Here is a 19,392-nt window from a genome sequence, read left to right as displayed (position 1 = left end):
AGCTTTATATCTGAAGTATATAAAGTTATTGTCTCAAAAGTAAGAGTCGACTCTGAGTCAATTAAACAAATCGTTTTTAAAACGAATCCTAAGCCGTTTCGTTGTGACGTCAAGACAAACATTAGCATATTGCTTGCATTTTCAGCCTCGCTTGCATTTTAATACGTTTCCCACTCGTGCACCTAAATAAATCCGCCAATTAATTTGTCTGTGACGTGTTACACTGAACTAACAAATGGCGACAGACAGAAAGCTTAATCAGATTGCAGCACGTCACTTCTCAGACTTCTCACTCTGATTCTGCGTGTTCAATCGGCCTGAGGTGCCATAAACTACATTGAAACTTAACATTGAGAAAGGTCCTGCTCCAGCGTTTACGATTGACTTTCTGGTTCTTCAGCAACTCCGGACTGGCTCAAATTGGTAAGGCAAAATTGATGCCATGTCTGTCATACACTATAAAATTTTCAACACTTGTCAAGCCGTAATCCAGTAATGGTGATAGGCATTGCACTGCACGCAGTAGACCAATCACAACTGCCTGGGTCATCTGACCAATCACAGCAGATTACCATCACATAAAGGAGTTGTTTGGAAAAACCTTGGAAAAATGGTTGGTGCACCAGCCGCATGGTCCAAAAGAGTTGTACCTCGTCTCTTAATTAGTCAGGGGGATGTGTTTTGGGCGTAACGTGCCATAAACCAAATCAGAGTCTCATCTCCCTTTCCCTTTAAAAGCCAGTTGTGCTCGCACCTAGCCTGGATGCCAGCCGAACTTAGCCCCGCCCACAACATTTTAACTTGGGCAGTTCGGTCTGGAATTGATAGGTAGAGAAGTAATTATCCCCGAACAGAAACTGTTCGGACCAATGAAATTGTCAGGGCGGGCTTTAGACGATGATGGACAGATGATAAACATTAACGTAATCATCCACGTCATCAAAAGCCGCTTGGGTTGAATTTGTTCTAATCCTAAACGGAGAACTTGTTGTATATGCATTCACCTTTACTATTTCTCTCAAAAATGATGATCGTGTTGGTAAGTACTCTGTGTATCCTTAAATTCTTTTTTTTACAACACCGGCAAAGATCGTTTACATGTTTTTCTTCTAACGTTAGGCTACTTATTCCAGCGTGCGTGCAGACAGGGTTGCCAAGTTTTTACAACAAAACCCAATTGCTAACGTTCCTCAAAACTAGCCAAAAACAAGCCCAATAGCTTTCCAGGGGGGGTCTTCGGGAAAAAAAGGCATTTGAGGGGTAAAATATGTGTTATTTTGGCAGGGCTGGCAGCTAAAAATTGCATTCATGGGTTTGTATATCACATAATTGGGGTCGCTTCAACCCGCGGACATGGCAACACAGTGCAGTTGAGTTCTGTTGACATTTGACAACTAACGTTATGCGTCGCTCCGTTGCTCTGATTGGTTGTAGGTCTATCCAATTGAGATCTTTCCTGGTTCGGTTGAAACACACGCCCCATAATCACAGCCCAACGGAGCAGTATCAGACTCATATTCTGACTAGAATTGAGTATGACGACGTCAGGCTAGCTCGCACCATGGCGGATTCGCTATTTACATGGAGAAATATAGACACACTCAACCTGACGAGTCAAGTCAAGTTTTCACGAATACATGGCCTCTCGGCCCATAGTTCCACTGACTCACAATAGCATGAAAGATACTCTTTTCTTCATTCCATGGTGTATATACAGTGCCAATCTCCATGCATACTCCGAATAACAAACATATGACACATTAATACAGAGACATCACCAACAAGAATGAGATCACTCAAATATTTCTTACGCAGATCCTCATACAAAGAACATTCATACCAAAAAATGTTTCACAACTTCTAACACAGAATAATTCAAGGTTAACTTACAATAATTACAGGTATTACTCCATCTACCTGTTTCTCATAGCTTTATAGGTTATAGCTGATTTTGTTCTTTCTAACAAACCTTAGTAAGGAAAGCATTGCTAAATGTTGTCGGACAATTTTGGTGTTAACCACATGCCTAGATATTTATATCAGTTCACCACTTCAATCTGCTGACCAGCAAAATACCATCTTTCATTTTTATTCAAAGTGCCCTCTCTTCTAAAAACCATAACTTTTGTTTTACTCAGATTCATACCGTAAAGGTTGCAGAATATTTCCAGCTGTTCAATTTCTTTCTGCAACCCTCCAGATATATTAGCCATATCATCCGTGTACAGCAGGGTCTGCCTTTACCTATACAATTTTCCTTTAACATTGTTATATATTCATTTAGGAAAAGAATAAGCAAAAGTGGACCCGCCATGTAGCCCTGTTGTACACCAATGCTACAGCCAAAATATTCTGTTAAACCCTCACTTCCTTTCACACACGATTTAAGGTTAGAATACATAGATTTCAATACCCCGAAAACTTTTCCTCCAATGCCATTCTTAATGAGAGTGAAACACAGAAGACTCTGCTGGATGCTGTCAAAAGACTGACGTGTGAGTTTAAATACATGTGTCTATTAAATAATTAGACACTTTCATTCGTCATTACTGCAAATAGGTAATTCTGATACATCTGATACATGATGCATTTTTATCTTTATGTACACAACAGTAATGTTTTGCATTGTAATCATTTTATTTGTAATATTTGGCTTGTTTTTATGCTGCTGCGTGTCCCTGTGTGTGTAATAAGCTGAGTGTATGTGCGTTGTGCACCCGTCTATGCTAACACGCTCTTTAAATAACACAAAAAACTTTAGAGCAGGTTTGTGTTGGTCAATGGCGCAGTCGTTTTCAGTTCCTCAAAATAGCAACACGCCAACAATGCTCCTGAACACACCTGGTTTTCAGACCAGACGCCCATGGGTGAACAGATGCGCCAGTTCATTTGCTATTTAAAGGGATTTTTTAACCAAAAATGAAAATTAGCCCATGATTTACTCACCCTCAAGTCATCCTAGGTGTACATGACATTCTTCTTTCAGACGAACAGGCGGTCGGCCAAAACTTTACTTTATACATTTTTAAATAGGTATATTTTTCTTACACAAACACGTTGATTCGCTTCAGAAAGCCTTTATTAACACCCTAGAGCCGCGTTTAGCGTGTTATTCGATGGACAGATGCATTTTTTATGGACTTCAAAAACAGAGCAACTATTACTGCCATTATAATGCTTAGATTAGCCAGAACATTTTTAATATAACTCAGATTTTATTCGTCTGAAAGAAGAATGTCATATACACCTCGGATGACTTGAGGGTGAGTAAATCATGGGCTAATTTTCATTTTTGGGTGAACTATCCCTTTAAACAACGTGGAGCTGGACGTGAAAATGATAACTACGATGGGCTGAAACTAGCAAAAAACACTTGTGTCGAACCTGGCGTCACATTGTGCCGGGTGTATGATAGGGCCCATAATGTTATATTTCCACAAAAATATTAAGCAGCACAACTGTTTCCAAATCAGCATATTAGAATGACTTCTGAAGGATCATGTGACACAGCTTTGATCACAGGAATAAATTACATTTAAAAATATAGAAAACATTTATTTGAAATTGTAATATTTCACAATATTACAGTTTTTACTGTATTTTTCATGACCGAAAATGCATCCTTGTTGCGCATACGATACTTAATTAAAAAACCTTACCAACCCCAAACCTTTGAACGGTAGTGTGTATATATATATTTTTTTATTTTATTAGGGCTGTCAAAAGATTAATCGCGATTAATCGCATCCAAAATAAAAGTTTGTGTTTACATAATATATGTGTGTGTACTCTGTTAATTATTATTTATATATAAATACACACACATTCATGTATATATTTAAGAAATATTTGCATGTATATACTGTATATACATTTATATAATCTATAATATATATAAATATAAATGTTTTGTATATAAAGATATTTTTTTTTAATATATACATGCTTGTGTGTGTATTTATATATAAATAATAATGAACAGAGGACACACACATATATTATGTAAACACAAACTTTTATTTTGGATGCGATTAATCGCGATTAATCTTTTGACAGCCCTAGTTTTTATATTTTGAAAATCATCATCATCTGAGTTATTGATGGTGTTTCTTTGAAAGTGTTATTGCAGTTAACTCTGTATCTCTCTTTGTTTCACAGGTGCTGCTAAGCTCTATGCATACTGGATAGTGGTCAACTTCAGGGAAGCCTATAACCTCTTTGCTGTGAATGGGATCTTGTTCAATCATGAGAGTCCTAGAAGAGGTCAGAGTTTAAGACACACACCACACACACAAGATCAGCTTACATACTGCAGATAGCTTTAAAACGATAATTGAATGCCTGGTTGTTCTAGTGCAGAGAAACTGAAAGTACTTTGCTTAGTTAGAAGTAGGCCTGATGTGGTTTCATTTTGCTTTAACCAACAGCCACTGCTATGTGTGAGACCTCATAAATGTATCACCTCATTCATCAAAACAGTCTTGATGCTGTTCAGTCTTAAGTTAGCAACTCAGCCTTCTTTTATATGAACACTCAGAGTTTATTTCTTTCTTGCACACAAATACATTTATAATTCATAAATGCTTCCAGCATGTTAAAAGTTCACCCAAAATAATGAAGTCATTTACTCACCCTCATGTCAAATATACACATAAGATGATATTTTGAAATGTTCTGTTTGAGGTGAACTTTCCATTTAACTCCTCAACAGTTCAAAAGTTTGGTGTCAATACGTTTTTGAAGTCTCTTATGCACATTACAGTAAAAACAGTAATACTATCACAATTTAAAATGTTTTCAATTTGAATATATTGTAAAATGTCATTTATTCTTGTGATCAAAGCTGAATTTATCATCATTACTCCAGTCTTCAGTGTCACATGATCCTTCAGAAATCATTCTGATATGATGATTTGCTGCTTAAGAAACATTTAGGATACAACGGGGCTAAAGGCACATCTTAAGACAAATTGTGCTTTTCACTATTTCCATAGTGTATGATTGCAGAAGAAATATAATTGAGCATTGATGGAGCAACAGATTGTATGAAAATAAATCATAAAAGTGCTTTATTTTGTTTAAAAATCATATTAATGTATGAGGTGGCGAGGGGTAAAACAGTATTGATACAAATACTGCAGATAAAAAATATATTAAGTTAATACTTGTTCAAAACAATCATTGATAAATAAAATAATAATTTGTTCAATACATATACTGTCATTAAAATATGTTAATATAAAATATATTTAAAAATACAGAAACAAAATTATTTAAAAAAAGTTAAGATCCTGAAAGCATTGAATGAGATCCATAATGATTTAATACAGATTTATAGTTGTAACAACAAATGATAATTTACTATATGATATGATTAATATCATTTTTAAATATGATGTTATCATTATAAATATGGTGATTTATCTCTAAGGTGGACACCCAACTTATTATGTGATATTTCCCATCTGAATCTAACCAGCATGTCAACACATGTATGTTAAAGTCAGCCGCGGTTTATTATCATCTTAATTATTGTGTCTTTTACCCCAAATACCATACGTTTACGTATTATTCTGTTATTGAAAAACTCTTGCTTTAATTGCCTTGAACAAAACTGAGAATCATTAAGACATTTGTCTCAAAATATGAACATTAAGAGAGAGAGGGAGAGAGACCATTCACGCTCTCAGTCTGTATGATGACAAACTGTTTAATTCATTAGGGAATAGGCTTTATTAACTCAAGCCATATAATTATTGTAACATGCTGAAACATATGACTGTTATTTGAAATCGGCCCAAGTTACCATAACCGTTATATGCCTCAAGTCTGCAGTGTGAGACAGTGTGTTGTTCTTCTGTTGTCTCCGGGCGTTTAGTTCGAAATGGGGCATGGTTCGCATGGAAAATTGCTAATGTGAAAGCGGTCACACAGAGCTTGGTGCGCACTGAGGTATCGAACCCGAGAACACACAAACTGAGTTTGGTTGCACGCAAACTGTGCCGCCATTCGTGTGAATGTGAAAACAACACTGGGGTGCGCACTTGTTCAGGGAGAAAAGTAACCAGCGCATGCGTTTTAGCCGATTACAATGACATTAGTTCAAATTAGGGGTGTAACGATTCATCAACTACATCGATGTATCGATTTATTTTCTTATGATCTAACTACATCGATCTGTGCTCGGCAAGTTGGCCTTCCGGACGACATATATCGATCTAACATCGTTTTAAAAGGTAATCAATCGATTGTATCGATCATAGAAAATAACGCATTGGATTTAAGCACGTCAGACTTTATATGGATGTTTTTTCTTAGCACTTTTAATGATAAAGGCGTTAAACGTTACTCGATTCAGTCTGCCTATCTGTGACATCATCGCAACGCACCAGCAGCAGCGCTCATTGAAATGAATGGGATCGTGTCGCTTTGTCGCTGCGTGTCGCTGGCGGTGTGAACGGGGCTTGAGAAAACAAAACATAGCATGGCGCATGGCAGAGGAGAAACCAACGAGCGAGAAATTATCAAGCCACCAAGAGAAAGCGTTACCTGTACTTTCAACCCTTGCTTGTTACCTGTGCATTCCTGACACCAGTGTGCCAGCAGAGCGAGCTTTAGTACTGCTGGAGACATAGTGAACGCACAGAGAAGTGTTCTGAGGTCAGATCATGTTGATATTGTTGAAAAAGAAATCTGTAGAGTCATTGAAGAGTAGTTGGTACATTTTATCTTTGTTAAATATTGTTTGTTTATTAAACTGAGAGTAGTAGCAGGTTCAGCCAGTTTATTCAACCTGAAGAAATGTTGGTTGCACTTTATTTTTGATATTAATATTGTATTTGTATTATTTTAATGTTGAAAAACAACAGCAAAAGTAGCAGGTAAACCTACTAATAATTAAATCTGAAGAGAAGTTAGTTGCACTTTATTTTTTATATTAATATTGTAATATTATTATGTTGGAAAACAAAAGCAGAAGTAGCAGGTTAACCTACTGTTGAAATGTTGGTTGCACTTACTGTGCTTTTATTGAAAATGTATTGAACATTGAAAATGAGAGCAGAAAAGGTTAACTTCCTGTTAATTCAACCTAAACTGTTGGTTGCACTTTATTCAAATAAAATTTGAATGCATTTGCCATTAATTGTTGTTTACTTGTTTGTTTATATCCATAATTAATTGATATACCGGATTCCCTTACAAGAAACAACAGGAATCTTGGAAACTTCACCTGCACTGAACAGTATCCAGATATTTATTTCAGTCACACAATTTTTGGCTAAAAAGTTACTGAATAGATTTCAAGTCACTGAATCGTTTCGGATCGTATCGTTCTAAATGAACCAATATCGTCCTTGAATCGTATCGACAACCTCAAATCGTGATATGAATCGTATCGTTGTTAAAACGAATCGTTACACCCCTAGTTCAAATACACACATGTTTGGATGATAGTGTTGATGATTGGATATAGACATGTGCCGGTAAACGGTAATACGATATACCGCAATAATGAACATGAACAATATTGTTATCGTGGGCACTTCAAAATACCGTGAATAATTATTTCTTTCGAATTATTCAGTTTTTTAGAATGCCTTAAGCAGTGTTAATTTTGATTTAGTCTTAGTCTTTTGACTAAAATGCCATTTAGTCATATTTTAGTCACCTGAATTGTTTTTAGTTTTAGTCGACTAAGTCTACAGTAGATTTAGTGTCCTAAAATCGAATGAGTTTAGTTAAATTGTAATACATTAAGCATTTAAGCATTTACATAACCGACTGTCACTTGAACTGACATTTTGACATCTTGTTTTTGACATTAAAAATACACAAAAGAGAGCTCAATTCACTTTTTTTGTTTGTTTTTTAAAAACATCTATGTAGTTTTTTATACCTTTTGTATTTCTGCTTTAGTTAGTAGGCCATATCAGGTTAAGCTAAAGCTTCAAATACGTTTATTTATTTTTTTAATTTCAGTAATGAAGATTTTTAGTTAACTATTATAACCCTGATACTTTGATACTTTATTGAATATGTGTCAAATACTGTTCTTAGTCTTTCCTCCTGACTATGAATTAAATGGGAATTCAAATAAATATAGTTTGTGTAAGCAAAAACAAATATATAATGCAAGACTTTTAATTACAAACAAGTTTGAAATACACATTGACTCTTATTTTGAAATGTCTGTGCCTTACAGTTGCAGGAGCTCATTTAAGTTCAGGGGATAAAATATTCGTTGTTACAACCGTCTAAAACATATTACTATATAAACATGGTAAAGTGAACATTGTCATTATTCATCAGCATTAGTTCATAAACAATTGCCTGGCATAAACGTGCGCTATTCATTGATTGTGAGCCGCTCTGGAGCGCTGGATTGGGGATGCGTGAGCCATGTTTTCCAGCGGTTTGATCAGTTCAAATCAAATGTGCGCATCTGTTACCAGGGTTTTTCCTGGTTCAAAACTGGTCTTCGGTGGTGGCTGACAGACATGGTCATCCATACACACACACACACGCACGCACGCACAGTAAAAAAGTTCCCTACCCACGTGATCTGCAAGTGCAATACTGACAAAACATTTGAAATAAATTCAAAGAAAATTTGTAATTTTTGCTTATCTTATTTTGATACCTTGATGTTTGTTTTTGTTCCTCATTTTTACACTATTTACTGATAGTTGTTTTGGTATATAATCATATCAATATTAAAAAGTAGTATTAAAAAATGAACAAATAGCCTAATTTTCTGCTATATACAATTTCATAAAATTATCAGCTAGCTAACCACAACTTTGTTCTGGGTTCACTCCAGTCTAAACTAAATGATTTTAGGCTATTTATTTTACTACACATTGTCCAAATAAATAAGCTGAAAGACTGTGGATGATTAAAGCTAATTCTTACTATCCACTCTTGCTAAAGTGGGTGAGCACACTTGTGTTCTCATTTCAAGTGTTCTGAGTAAATGATTCAACTGATTCATGAGTTCAGTGTTGGACTGATCCGTTCTAACCAGTCGTTAAAATGATTCGGTTCAAAGGAGTCATAATGTGGCGAATCGGACATTGGCTGACGCGCTGTGTGTGAATCCCGTCTGTTAGAACATCGCGAAAGATTTGTCAACACACAGAAAACACTTCATAACCGGATAGGATTTGTTTCAAGTTTATTAAAAGTATGCTTTATGTCAGCTGGTCAGAGAATCTTTCAATGTTTTTTGAGCGCATTTCACACCCAGCGGTAATTAAAGGAAAACATCGTCTGATAGCGCCACGTGCAACATGGATTCGGTCTTCCGACCTTTTGATTTTGATTAACGTAATATGTGAAATATTAGAAAGCTAAGAATGCTTATTTTGAAGACAGAGAGCGTGCGAGCGGGGGAGGAGCTCGGATCGTTCTCTCTGTCACTCATTTAACGCAAGGGCAGCGGTCATCTATTCTACATCACTCCTAAATCACAATAACTCATCAAATAAGGCTTTGGCGGGACAACAATTTGTTTTGGCGGCCGCCAAAAAATTTTCAATGTAGGAAAAACCCTGGTTACACAGGACATCAGTTCTGACTTGATCTCTTTCCTAATCGCCCCTCCCTAACATTTTCCTCTCGTTTTTATTTGTTGACGAAAATGACAGTTGATTTTCGTCATAGTTTTTATCATCCAACAATAGTTTTTATTCAGTTATTGTCTCATTTTCGTCAGTGAAAAAAGGTTGTTGACGAAAATTATTTGTCAATTAAATTAACACTGGTATTAAGAATACTTTACCCATCAACCGTTTAAAATGAACATGTCAAAGAGAAACGCACACTGATATAAACAGACCGTGGATGAGCCGAGCACATGGTGGAACGAGTGAAGGAGACGCACATTCACTCTCTGACAGCAGAGGGCGCTGACGGGACAGCAGAAATGCAGCCGTTTCCCCGGTAACCCTTGTAAACAAAACTGTGCTCATCACATAACCCAATAGTAACCTTAATACTTAAAGACTTAAAGGTCCCGTTTTTCGTGTTTTTTTGAAGCTTTGATTGTGTTTACAGTGTGCAATATAACGTGTTCATGTTTCATGTGTAAAAAAACACAGTATTTTTCACACAATTTACTGATCTGTATACCGCTGTTTTCACTGTCCTCAAAACGGCCTGAGAATTTCCTCGTTCTATGAAGTCCCTCCTTCAGAAACACGTAACGAGTTCTGATTGGGCCAGCGGTTCCCGTGTTGTGATTGGACAGCAGCTTAGCACACGCTGCCCGGGAAGGTCACGCCTCTCACCATAACGGGGAGATGAACGCGCTCAAACTACAGCCCCTGAAGGCCAAACTAAGGTGATTTGACTCCGGGATGAAAATAACAGCGTCTGAACGACATGGCGACAAACGCAACCGAACTGAACCGAACGCAACACTTCCTCTTCTCCACGAGGGAGCAACAAGACCACGCCCCTTTTTTGCGTATTCTTGTGGGCTGAGGTTAGTCTGTTCTACTGTTCTACTGTCGTCATTAGAGCAGGATGTACCAGGATGTAGAACAAACCGGCCGTTCGCTGTAGGCTTTGAAAGGGAACTTCTGTCAAATAAAAAATCTCGCTTGGCATTGAACTTTGAGCTTTATAATTTTACAGGTATTATTTATGCTCTAACAGCAACATTACACACTAACTAAAGTTTGAAAAATGGGATCACGAAGAACAGGACCTTTTAAAGCTATTCATTTTCAAACTTAAACATTTTATATTTTAATCTGGACTAAATTACATGCCCTAGATATTGTTTGAATATGTTCTGATTGTTGTTCAGTCACACACTTTACAATACATTAGTTCATCATTTATTAACAAACTGACAATGACAAATACTTCTAATGCAGGTATTAATCTTAGTTAAATGTAAATTTCTGCAAAATAATAACACATTATTAAAATCAAAAGTTGTAACTGTATTTAATGGACCTGAGCTAACACTAACAGTTGCTTTTTTTAACTAACATTATCAAAGAAGAATAACTTCTGTACAAATGTAGCTATTCGCTCTTTGTTAATGTTAATGCGTTAACTAGCGAGACTTTATTGTAAAGTGTTACCTATTGTTCTTTATAATTCTTTAGCACTTATACACAGTTTTAAATATTTGTTTACTTTATACAGTTTTGTGTATTGCTTTATTGTATTTGAATGTTTGGTACTTTTTGTTATAAGAAAGTTATTAAACCTGTTATAGTATGACAACACTTTTTTGCAACGAATTTCAATATCGTGATAATACCGTATACCACGATAAAAGCTTTAGCAATTAATCTCAACATGAAAATGTGATACCGGCACATGCCTAGATGGATATGCGAGCGAGTGTATTCGCACATAGCGAGTGCAGTCAGGGCAGCAAATGAATGGCAATCTCCAGCAAAAGCCGCTTTCAAGCGACACACATACCGTAAACCCAAGTGTTGTTTACTCGGTTGCACATAATAGCACCAAATTAATAAAAAATGAGTATGAATATTTTTATTCTGGTGTCACCGTTGTCCTGTGCATTGGGTTACCAGTCCAAGCCTGTTCATTTCCACCCCTAATGTAATCCCAAATTTATCATTTTAATCTACATTTTTATCATATGTCTTGATGTATTGCAATAAAATCGTGCTATGTATCGAATCGTGAGGGTATTATTGCTATTCGATCTTCAAGAAAATTTTCCAAAAGATGGATTAAGGCAAATTCATTGGTGCATTTTGTGTTAAATAGTCTATTTTAGGTGTCAGGCTTTCAAAGTTTGTTGTTGTGATAACAGTCACAGCGCAACAGAACTGTTTGCAAGTGTGTAGCATAACGCGGAAACTAGATTGCAGCGTTCAGAGATTGTAATCGGAGTGACAGTTTTGTTGCATCACATGATTTAATCTCTGATTATCTAGCCAGCAAATCCAGACATCATCATGGCTCGTGAGAATTTGAGACGGCGCTTCAGACTGCAGTGCATCACTTCCTGCAAGAGTCCAGGGAGAATGTTGTGCGTGTGGCCAGCTTCATTACCATTGGTTTACGGGGGAGTATCATGACACAACATTTGGTAAAGGGTGCAGCCATGACATCTCCTCGACAACAAGAGTGTTGTTCTGTGCCCCCACCCACAACCTCAGCGCACAGGAAGAGAGCAGTGATGTCATCCACCAGCGTTTTGTGTTGAAGGAAGACGAGGAAAGAGGGAGTACAGGGGTGGAGGAGGATTGGAGATGGCTAGGCAGGGGGAGAGATGGATGGGACAGTGTGAAAAAAGCCAGCTTCATTTCCTGTCCGATCGCCTCCCGTCATTGGGCGGGCCGGCGATGATGAGTTAATCTGGTTTGGAATTCACTTCGGTATTTCAGCCGGTGTCCACTTACACCAATAAACAAACCCGCTCCGAGAGAGTTTACGAAAGACGAGAAGAGTAAAATAATCTGTTACAAATCCGCCACAGAGACGTCTGGGGTGTGTGCGCGTGTGAAAGCAGTTGCACTTTGACACCTATTCAGATTCGCACGTCTACTAGTGTGTAGCTCTAGCCGAGAGAAACGGTCGTGCCAGTCAATCAGACAACATCTAAGGGCTCCTCCATTACACACTCGTCTCTCGCCTTTTTGTTTGCTCACATTCTCTGTTTCCTGTTGAAAGACGGGCGTTTTAAGAAGTTAAACCTCTCCAGGTGAGAAGGGCTGCACCTGTATGAAGGTGTCGATGGACCTCTCACCTATCGCGCACACACACACACACACACACACGTACACACTGCTGGATGAGCTGTGAGATGTTTTGCTCTTTCACTTCATGTCTTCTCACCTCACACACCTGTGTTTGTGTTGTCCTGCAGTCATGGCAACAAAGAAGGGAAGTGAATGAGATGCTCCTTTAATGTCTCAAATTAAACGTCACTCCTCACCTTTTATCTCTCTCTCTCTCTTTCTGTCTTTCCTACACACACTCCCACATGCACTCCAAAGCATAGTTTGTTACTTTGGGCTAAACAATAAGGATTGGCCGGTTGGGCCAGTCGTTCAGATTCTTTACTTGCCCTGCCAATGTTTTCACTCGCCCCGACACAATTATTTGTATTATTATATTGTTTTATATCATACAAATATTATAAAGACAAAACTCCCTACACACACTACTTTCGAAACACTGTCAAAAATAGATTTGCAATCTTGGTCACATGACCTATATTAGAATTGATTGATTGATTAAATATTTATTTGTCTTTATAAAAGCTTTCATCTTAAGTAACTAAATACATATGAATTTTTTTATGAAGGGGTGTGTGAGGTTCATTGATTTATTTTCCAATTTCCACCCTCTACGGACACACTGAAGCTCGAGTCGCCATTGGCTAGTAAATATTTTATTTTACAAACCAGACATTTTACATGGAATGCAAATGAAAAAATTCGACATAAATATAATTCAAATATATTGTAATAAAATAACAAATAATAAAAACTACAAGCAATAGCACAAATAAAAACAACAGAACAAAGAAACAAATGAAATAAACAGTGTTTTTCTATGTTTTCCAGATAAATCTGACAACAGTTAGATACAGATTACGTACAGAAATGAACTAATCAAATGTAATATAACACTGTATATATTCACTGTATAAATTAAATATAGATGAATTGTTATTAAAGTTACATAAGTTATTAAGTCTTGCACATAAATGCATTTATAATATATTTTGAGTGACTTTTTTTTTGCATTTTCAGCAGGAATATTAGGCTGCTATCACTTTAAGACAGTGCACAGATCCAATATACTGATACACATGCGTTTTCTTTCTCGACTGTTTATGTTCACATAACCAACTGTATTTATTAGGATACTCGACTCGACAAGACTGGGATCTTTTTAACAGATGCGCACATTTGATTTGAACTGATCAAACCGCTGGAAAACACGGCCTCACGCATCCCCAATCCAGCTCCAGAGCGGCTCACAATCAATGAATAGCGCACGTTTATGCCAGGCAATTGTTTATGAACTAATGCTGATGAATAATAATGACAATTTTACTTTACCATGTTTATATAGTAATGTGTTTTAGACGGTTGTAACAATGCATATTTGATCTCCTCATCTGAACTTGAATGCGCTCCTGCAACTGCAATAGCAAGGCACATTTCAAAATAAGAGTCAATGTGTATTTCGAGCTTGTTTATAATTAAAAGTCACACATTATATGTTTGTTTTTGGTTACACAATAAACTGTATTTAATTTAATTCATAGTCAGGAGGAAAGACCAGTATTTGACACATATTCAATCAAGTATCAGGGTTATAATAGTTCACTAAAACCATTAAAAAATCTTCATTACTTGCTTGAAATTAAATAAATCTTAACTTAAATTAAAAAAATAAATAAACATTAAAAATAAATAAATAAACAAACTTATTTGAAGTTTTAGCTTAACCTGATATGGCCTACTAACTAAAACAGAAATACAAAGTTATAAAAAACTGTCAAAAACAAAATGATGTCAAAATGTCAGTTCAAGTGACAGTCGGTTATGTAAATGCTTAAATACTTAATGTATTACAATTTAACTAAACTCATTCGATTTTAAGAGACTAAATCTACTGTAGATTAAGTCGACTAAAACTAAAAACAATTCAAGAGACTAAAACTAAATGGCATTTTAGTCAAAAGACTATGACTAAAACTAAATCAAAATATCCTGTCAAAAGTAACACTGCTCTGTATTTTCTACTGCACAAGAGGCGTGATCAACGGGCATAGTTCAAATTACTCTGTACGCAATTGGATAGTCCTTCAACCAATCAAACCAACGATCCATCGCTTCTCTATCCGTCATTTTGTTAAACCCGCCAATAGCTTGCCAGGTGGGTAAGCCGGTTTGTGATTGGTCCCCGCAAATTTTTAACAGAAGCAGGATAAGAATATGTACAGGTTTCCAGCCTGAGTGCAGGGCGAAATCAAATCGCCGGCAGATCGGGCTGGGTTTACCCAGTCTACTAGAAGACGTGAAAGAGCTCAATTCGGTATTCGGGTGCTGTTAGACGCAGCTTTCTGGGTGCGCGCTTTGTATGCGCGAGTTATTTTCGTGTCGTCTTGTGCTCGAAATTGCCAATGTTTTAAAACATATGCAAATGATGAACTTTCATGACAACGCAGCACCGGCTGCATTTCTCTTTGCGCAGCCTCGCTCTCTCACACGTTGAGTGCGCATGTGTGAGAGAAAGAGACAGAGGGCGCTCTCGAGCCACAGTGTGTAAAGCTCAGCAGGCAATGATGATATTATATCTGCGTAAACTAAAAACTAAAAAATATTTACTAGCCATCTAATTAAAGGCATTTTTTTTTGTGGAATTTGGTCGCATATGCGAGTGATTTACTCGCATTGTAGAGGGTTTTTATATAAAGAAATATAAAATTATATTTGATACTGTTGTATATTATATATTGTATTATGGATATTATTTTATATTTGACAATTTTTAAATAAACATTTATAAATTTTTCACATATAAATGTGATTGTTTTTTTCGATACGATACGATACTTTCAAAGTTGATACGATACTTCTAAACTGAACTTTTAAATTATTAAATTGATTCAATTATTAAATTAATAATGATACCCACTTAACATTTATATTTGAAATTTTAACATTCAATACGCCTTCATTGCAATTTATTTGATTAAATTTTTCCTCACACATGGTTAAATTATGTTTATTTGTAGTGGTAACCATGGAAATCTACAAATACTATGGCACTCTATGTCTTGTTAAATAAACAAAATCTCTGTTAAAAAAACCCACACCTTTTTTATTTGAGTATCGATGCGCCCATCCCTAACCCTGAATTTGGAAATTATACAGCCCATAGTTACATTTTCACATCCAAATGTCACAGAAAACAAGTTTCCAAAGCATAATGATGCATGTGCATGAAAGTAAAACACCGCACTGACCCAATAGGGCAAATGAGCGTTCAGTCAGCCGTCCCGAAACTCTCTCACACGACTCCCAGGTCAGCAGGCCATCCGTATTTTTGAGCCTTGTTACTGTTTTTCTGGTTTGACACCGCAACTATGCCAGTTCTGAAAGAGAGCGGGGGCGCTGGTGTGTGTTTTTGTCATTCGTTTAAACGAATCCGATGGTAGTGTGTGCGTGCTCGCGTGTGCATCTGCACGAATGTGTGTTCAGACATGTGTCAAGAAACAGGAACAGGGCCTTGTACTGACAGTCGTTTTTTTTTCACATGCTGGAAATATCTGAGTGTCAGTGACTGATAGACCAGACATCTCGACTGCACTTTATTTCCACCTGGTTTGGCAGGGCGTCTTTCCATCCATTAGAAATTTCGCCTAGATGCTCGACGTTACCCCCGCTCATTACTCTTAAAATGTGCACTGACAGCGCCTGGGCACATTCCCACTGCCAACTCGCACACCTGCAGGTCTGCCGCCTGTTTTGAGGCTTTGCCGTGCTCTTGTCCGCATAATCACGGTCTAAACTGGGTTGTTTTAGACTTGATGAGAGCGAGCTGCGGTCGACTCCCTGCGACTCTGCTCCTCGTCACAGCTTCCCACCGCGTGCTAAGAGACGGCCTAATTACACTCCGACTGGAAACAGGAGCCGGTGCGCGGAAATGGCCTGTCTTGGACTTTTAAACACACTTGCACACAGACGCATAGCCGACCCATTATTGCGGACCAGGGTTTGGTCAATCGGCTTCGACTCGCCCCCCCCACCTCTTTTTTGAACAGAAATCAGATCCTTGAGTCCCCCCCCCCCCGTGGCGTGTCTGTGACGACGGATTGACCCGGCTGTTTACAGTGTGGTATTTTAAACCGTTCTTCTCGTGCCAAGCTTACGCACCTGGTCGTGAGCAGCGTTTAGCGCGGATTAGAAAGAGCCCTTTGTGATGGCAGCACACGGGGGGCCCATGACGGACATCCTGCAAGTGGAAAGAGTCCGTTCACTTATGATTTTTATTTCATTTCAGGTTACGTTACGGATCAGGGCTTAGCGATAAAGATGACCACTCAGAGTCAGACATTTTGTGATCGCTATAAGCATTTTAGTACCATGCAAATGCAACGTGGTTGCGAATTCTGCTTATTTATAAAAACTATACATTGCCATTTATTAATAAAGAACCTGAAACTTTGATAAAAATGCGATTTATGTGTGAAAAATGTTTTAACTTTTACACTGCATTTGGCAGATGCTTTCATCGAAATTGACGTGCATTGCATTCAAGGTATACATTTTCATGCATTCCATGCGAATCGAACCCATGATCTCGACTACAGGAATGCTTATATGAATATTTTTCAAATCAATTTACATTTATCCATTTGAGAAACTCTTATATTCAAAGCAATTTACACTGCATTTAAAGTATACATTTTATCATATTAAAGGGTTAGTTCACCCAAAAATGAAAATTCTGTCATTAATTACTCACCCTCATGTCGTTCGACACCCGTTAGACCTCCGTTCATCTTCAGAACACAAATGAAGATATTTTAGTTTAAATCTGATGGCTCTGAAAGGCCTCCATTGGCACAATGGCACGGTTCACTCTCAAGACCCTTAAAAGGCACTAAAGACGTCGTTACAAAGTCCATCTCACTACAGTGGGTCTAAAATAACTTTATGAATCGGCGAGAATAGTTTTTGTGCGAAAACCCCCCCTAAATAACGACTTATATAGTGATGACGATTTCAAAACAAGGCATCATGAAGCTTCGAAGCGTTATGAATCAGTGAGTCGAATCATTATTCGGATCGCGTGTCAAACCGCCAAACTGCTGAAATTTGGCGATTCAAACCGCTCATTCGACTCACTGATTCATAACGCTTCGAAGCTTCATGATGCAGTGTTTTGAAATCGTCATCACTATAGAAGTCGTTATTTAGGGTTTTTTTACGCACAAAAACTATTGTCGTAGATTCATAAAGTTATTGTAGAACCACTGTAGTGAGATGGACTTTGTAACGACGTCTTTAGTACCTTTTAAGGGTCTTGAGAGTGAACCGTGCCATTGTGCCAATGGAGGCCTTTCAGAGCCATCAGATTTCAACTAAAATATCTTCATTTGTGTTCTGAAGATGAACGGAGGTCTGACGAGTGTCGAACGACATGAGGGTGAGGAATTAATGACAGAATTTTCATTTTTGGGTGAACTAACCCTTTAAAGGCACAGTATGTAAGTTTGTCCGCTAGAGGGCGCTTATTCATAACAAAGGTGTAGCCTGAGCGTGGAATCATGGGAGTTGTAGTCTTGACTCTTCATCTCCACAGCCGATGGAAAGGAATCCGATGGACTTGGGCAGAAATCAAGTTCATGAATGAGTGAATGTATTAAAGTTTTATTAGCGTTACACTGGTATGAAGCAGGACGTGCTAATGCTAATGAGAGAGACCTGCGCCAAACACCGTCTCTGAGCTTTTATTCTGCTTATGCTGCAGTCGCCGCTTCCGCTCTTTTCGTTGTGTGTGGGGGAATGCAGTGCTGTTTTACACACTTAAAACAATCACACTAAACACATCTGAGTGTGTGAGAGTTATGTTATAACGCTACTCTGTGCGTTCGCTCGGCGGCTGCTATGAGACATTAATCTAGATCGATATTAGAATATCATATTAATAAACACAGGATGACTAAATGACTGTTGCTAAATTACATTTAAAATATATTGTATAATGGAGAAAGCTCTCTCTGATTATAAAATAGTGTCCTCTCTGAAAACTTCACTCGCTGTGAATCAAGAAAACAAGCGATTTAAGCAATAAGACTAACTGTGTTGAGCTGGAGAACAATGATCAGTTTCTGTTGATAAATGATCCAAACAGTTGCTCGCCTGTCTAATAAAACACACATTATATTAAAGCGTCTTTGGTGTTTTCATGGTTTCTACAGAAATCAAGGGTAACGCGGATATGATGTCAATGACAGGCGACACAAGGACACGTAACACTGGGTAAAATAGAGGATTTCTCAGGATTTAAACATTGTTGGAAACTTTTAGGATAATGTAAGTACACAGCTCAACAAAAAATATAACATTCTAGTGGTTTTTTTGATATTTTGATCTAAAAATCTTACATTAAATCGTACAGGAAATAAATATTGAACAATAGCTGAAACAGTTACATATTTAAAATGATACATTTACAAAATATAAGCATAAAATTATTCATTTAATTTCATAAAAAAAATGTTGTGGCAAATGGAATACGTTGGCAGAGCAAGTAGAAAATCTAGCCTGACTGGGCAAACAGAAAAACAAGAACAAAAGAGCATCAAACTTAACAGGAAAAAGGTAATTTGAGAATATCAGTGACTCAATTTAATGCATGGGTATGCTT

At 37.3% G+C, this 19,392-nt stretch overlaps 1 protein-coding gene across 2 annotated transcripts in view; it reads left to right on the top strand.

Annotated features, from left to right (window-relative positions):
• Positions 1–19,392, top strand: part of gmds (GDP-mannose 4,6-dehydratase) — a 182,590-nt gene that overhangs the window by 51,642 nt on the left and 111,556 nt on the right. For both annotated transcript variants that reach the window (XM_079830659.1, XM_079830660.1), the window contains one exon: positions 4,159–4,263. In XM_079830659.1, coding sequence (XP_079686785.1) covers positions 4,159–4,263 — 105 coding nt within the window. The remainder of the gene's footprint in view (positions 1–4,158; positions 4,264–19,392) is intronic.

The sequence above is a fragment of the Gobio gobio genome, assembly GCF_949357685.1.
Source record: "Gobio gobio genome assembly, chromosome: 12".
NCBI lineage: Eukaryota > Metazoa > Chordata > Actinopteri > Cypriniformes > Gobionidae > Gobio > Gobio gobio.
The sequence above is the reverse complement of the archived record's forward strand: the minus strand, read 5'-3'. Positions and strand labels throughout refer to the sequence as shown.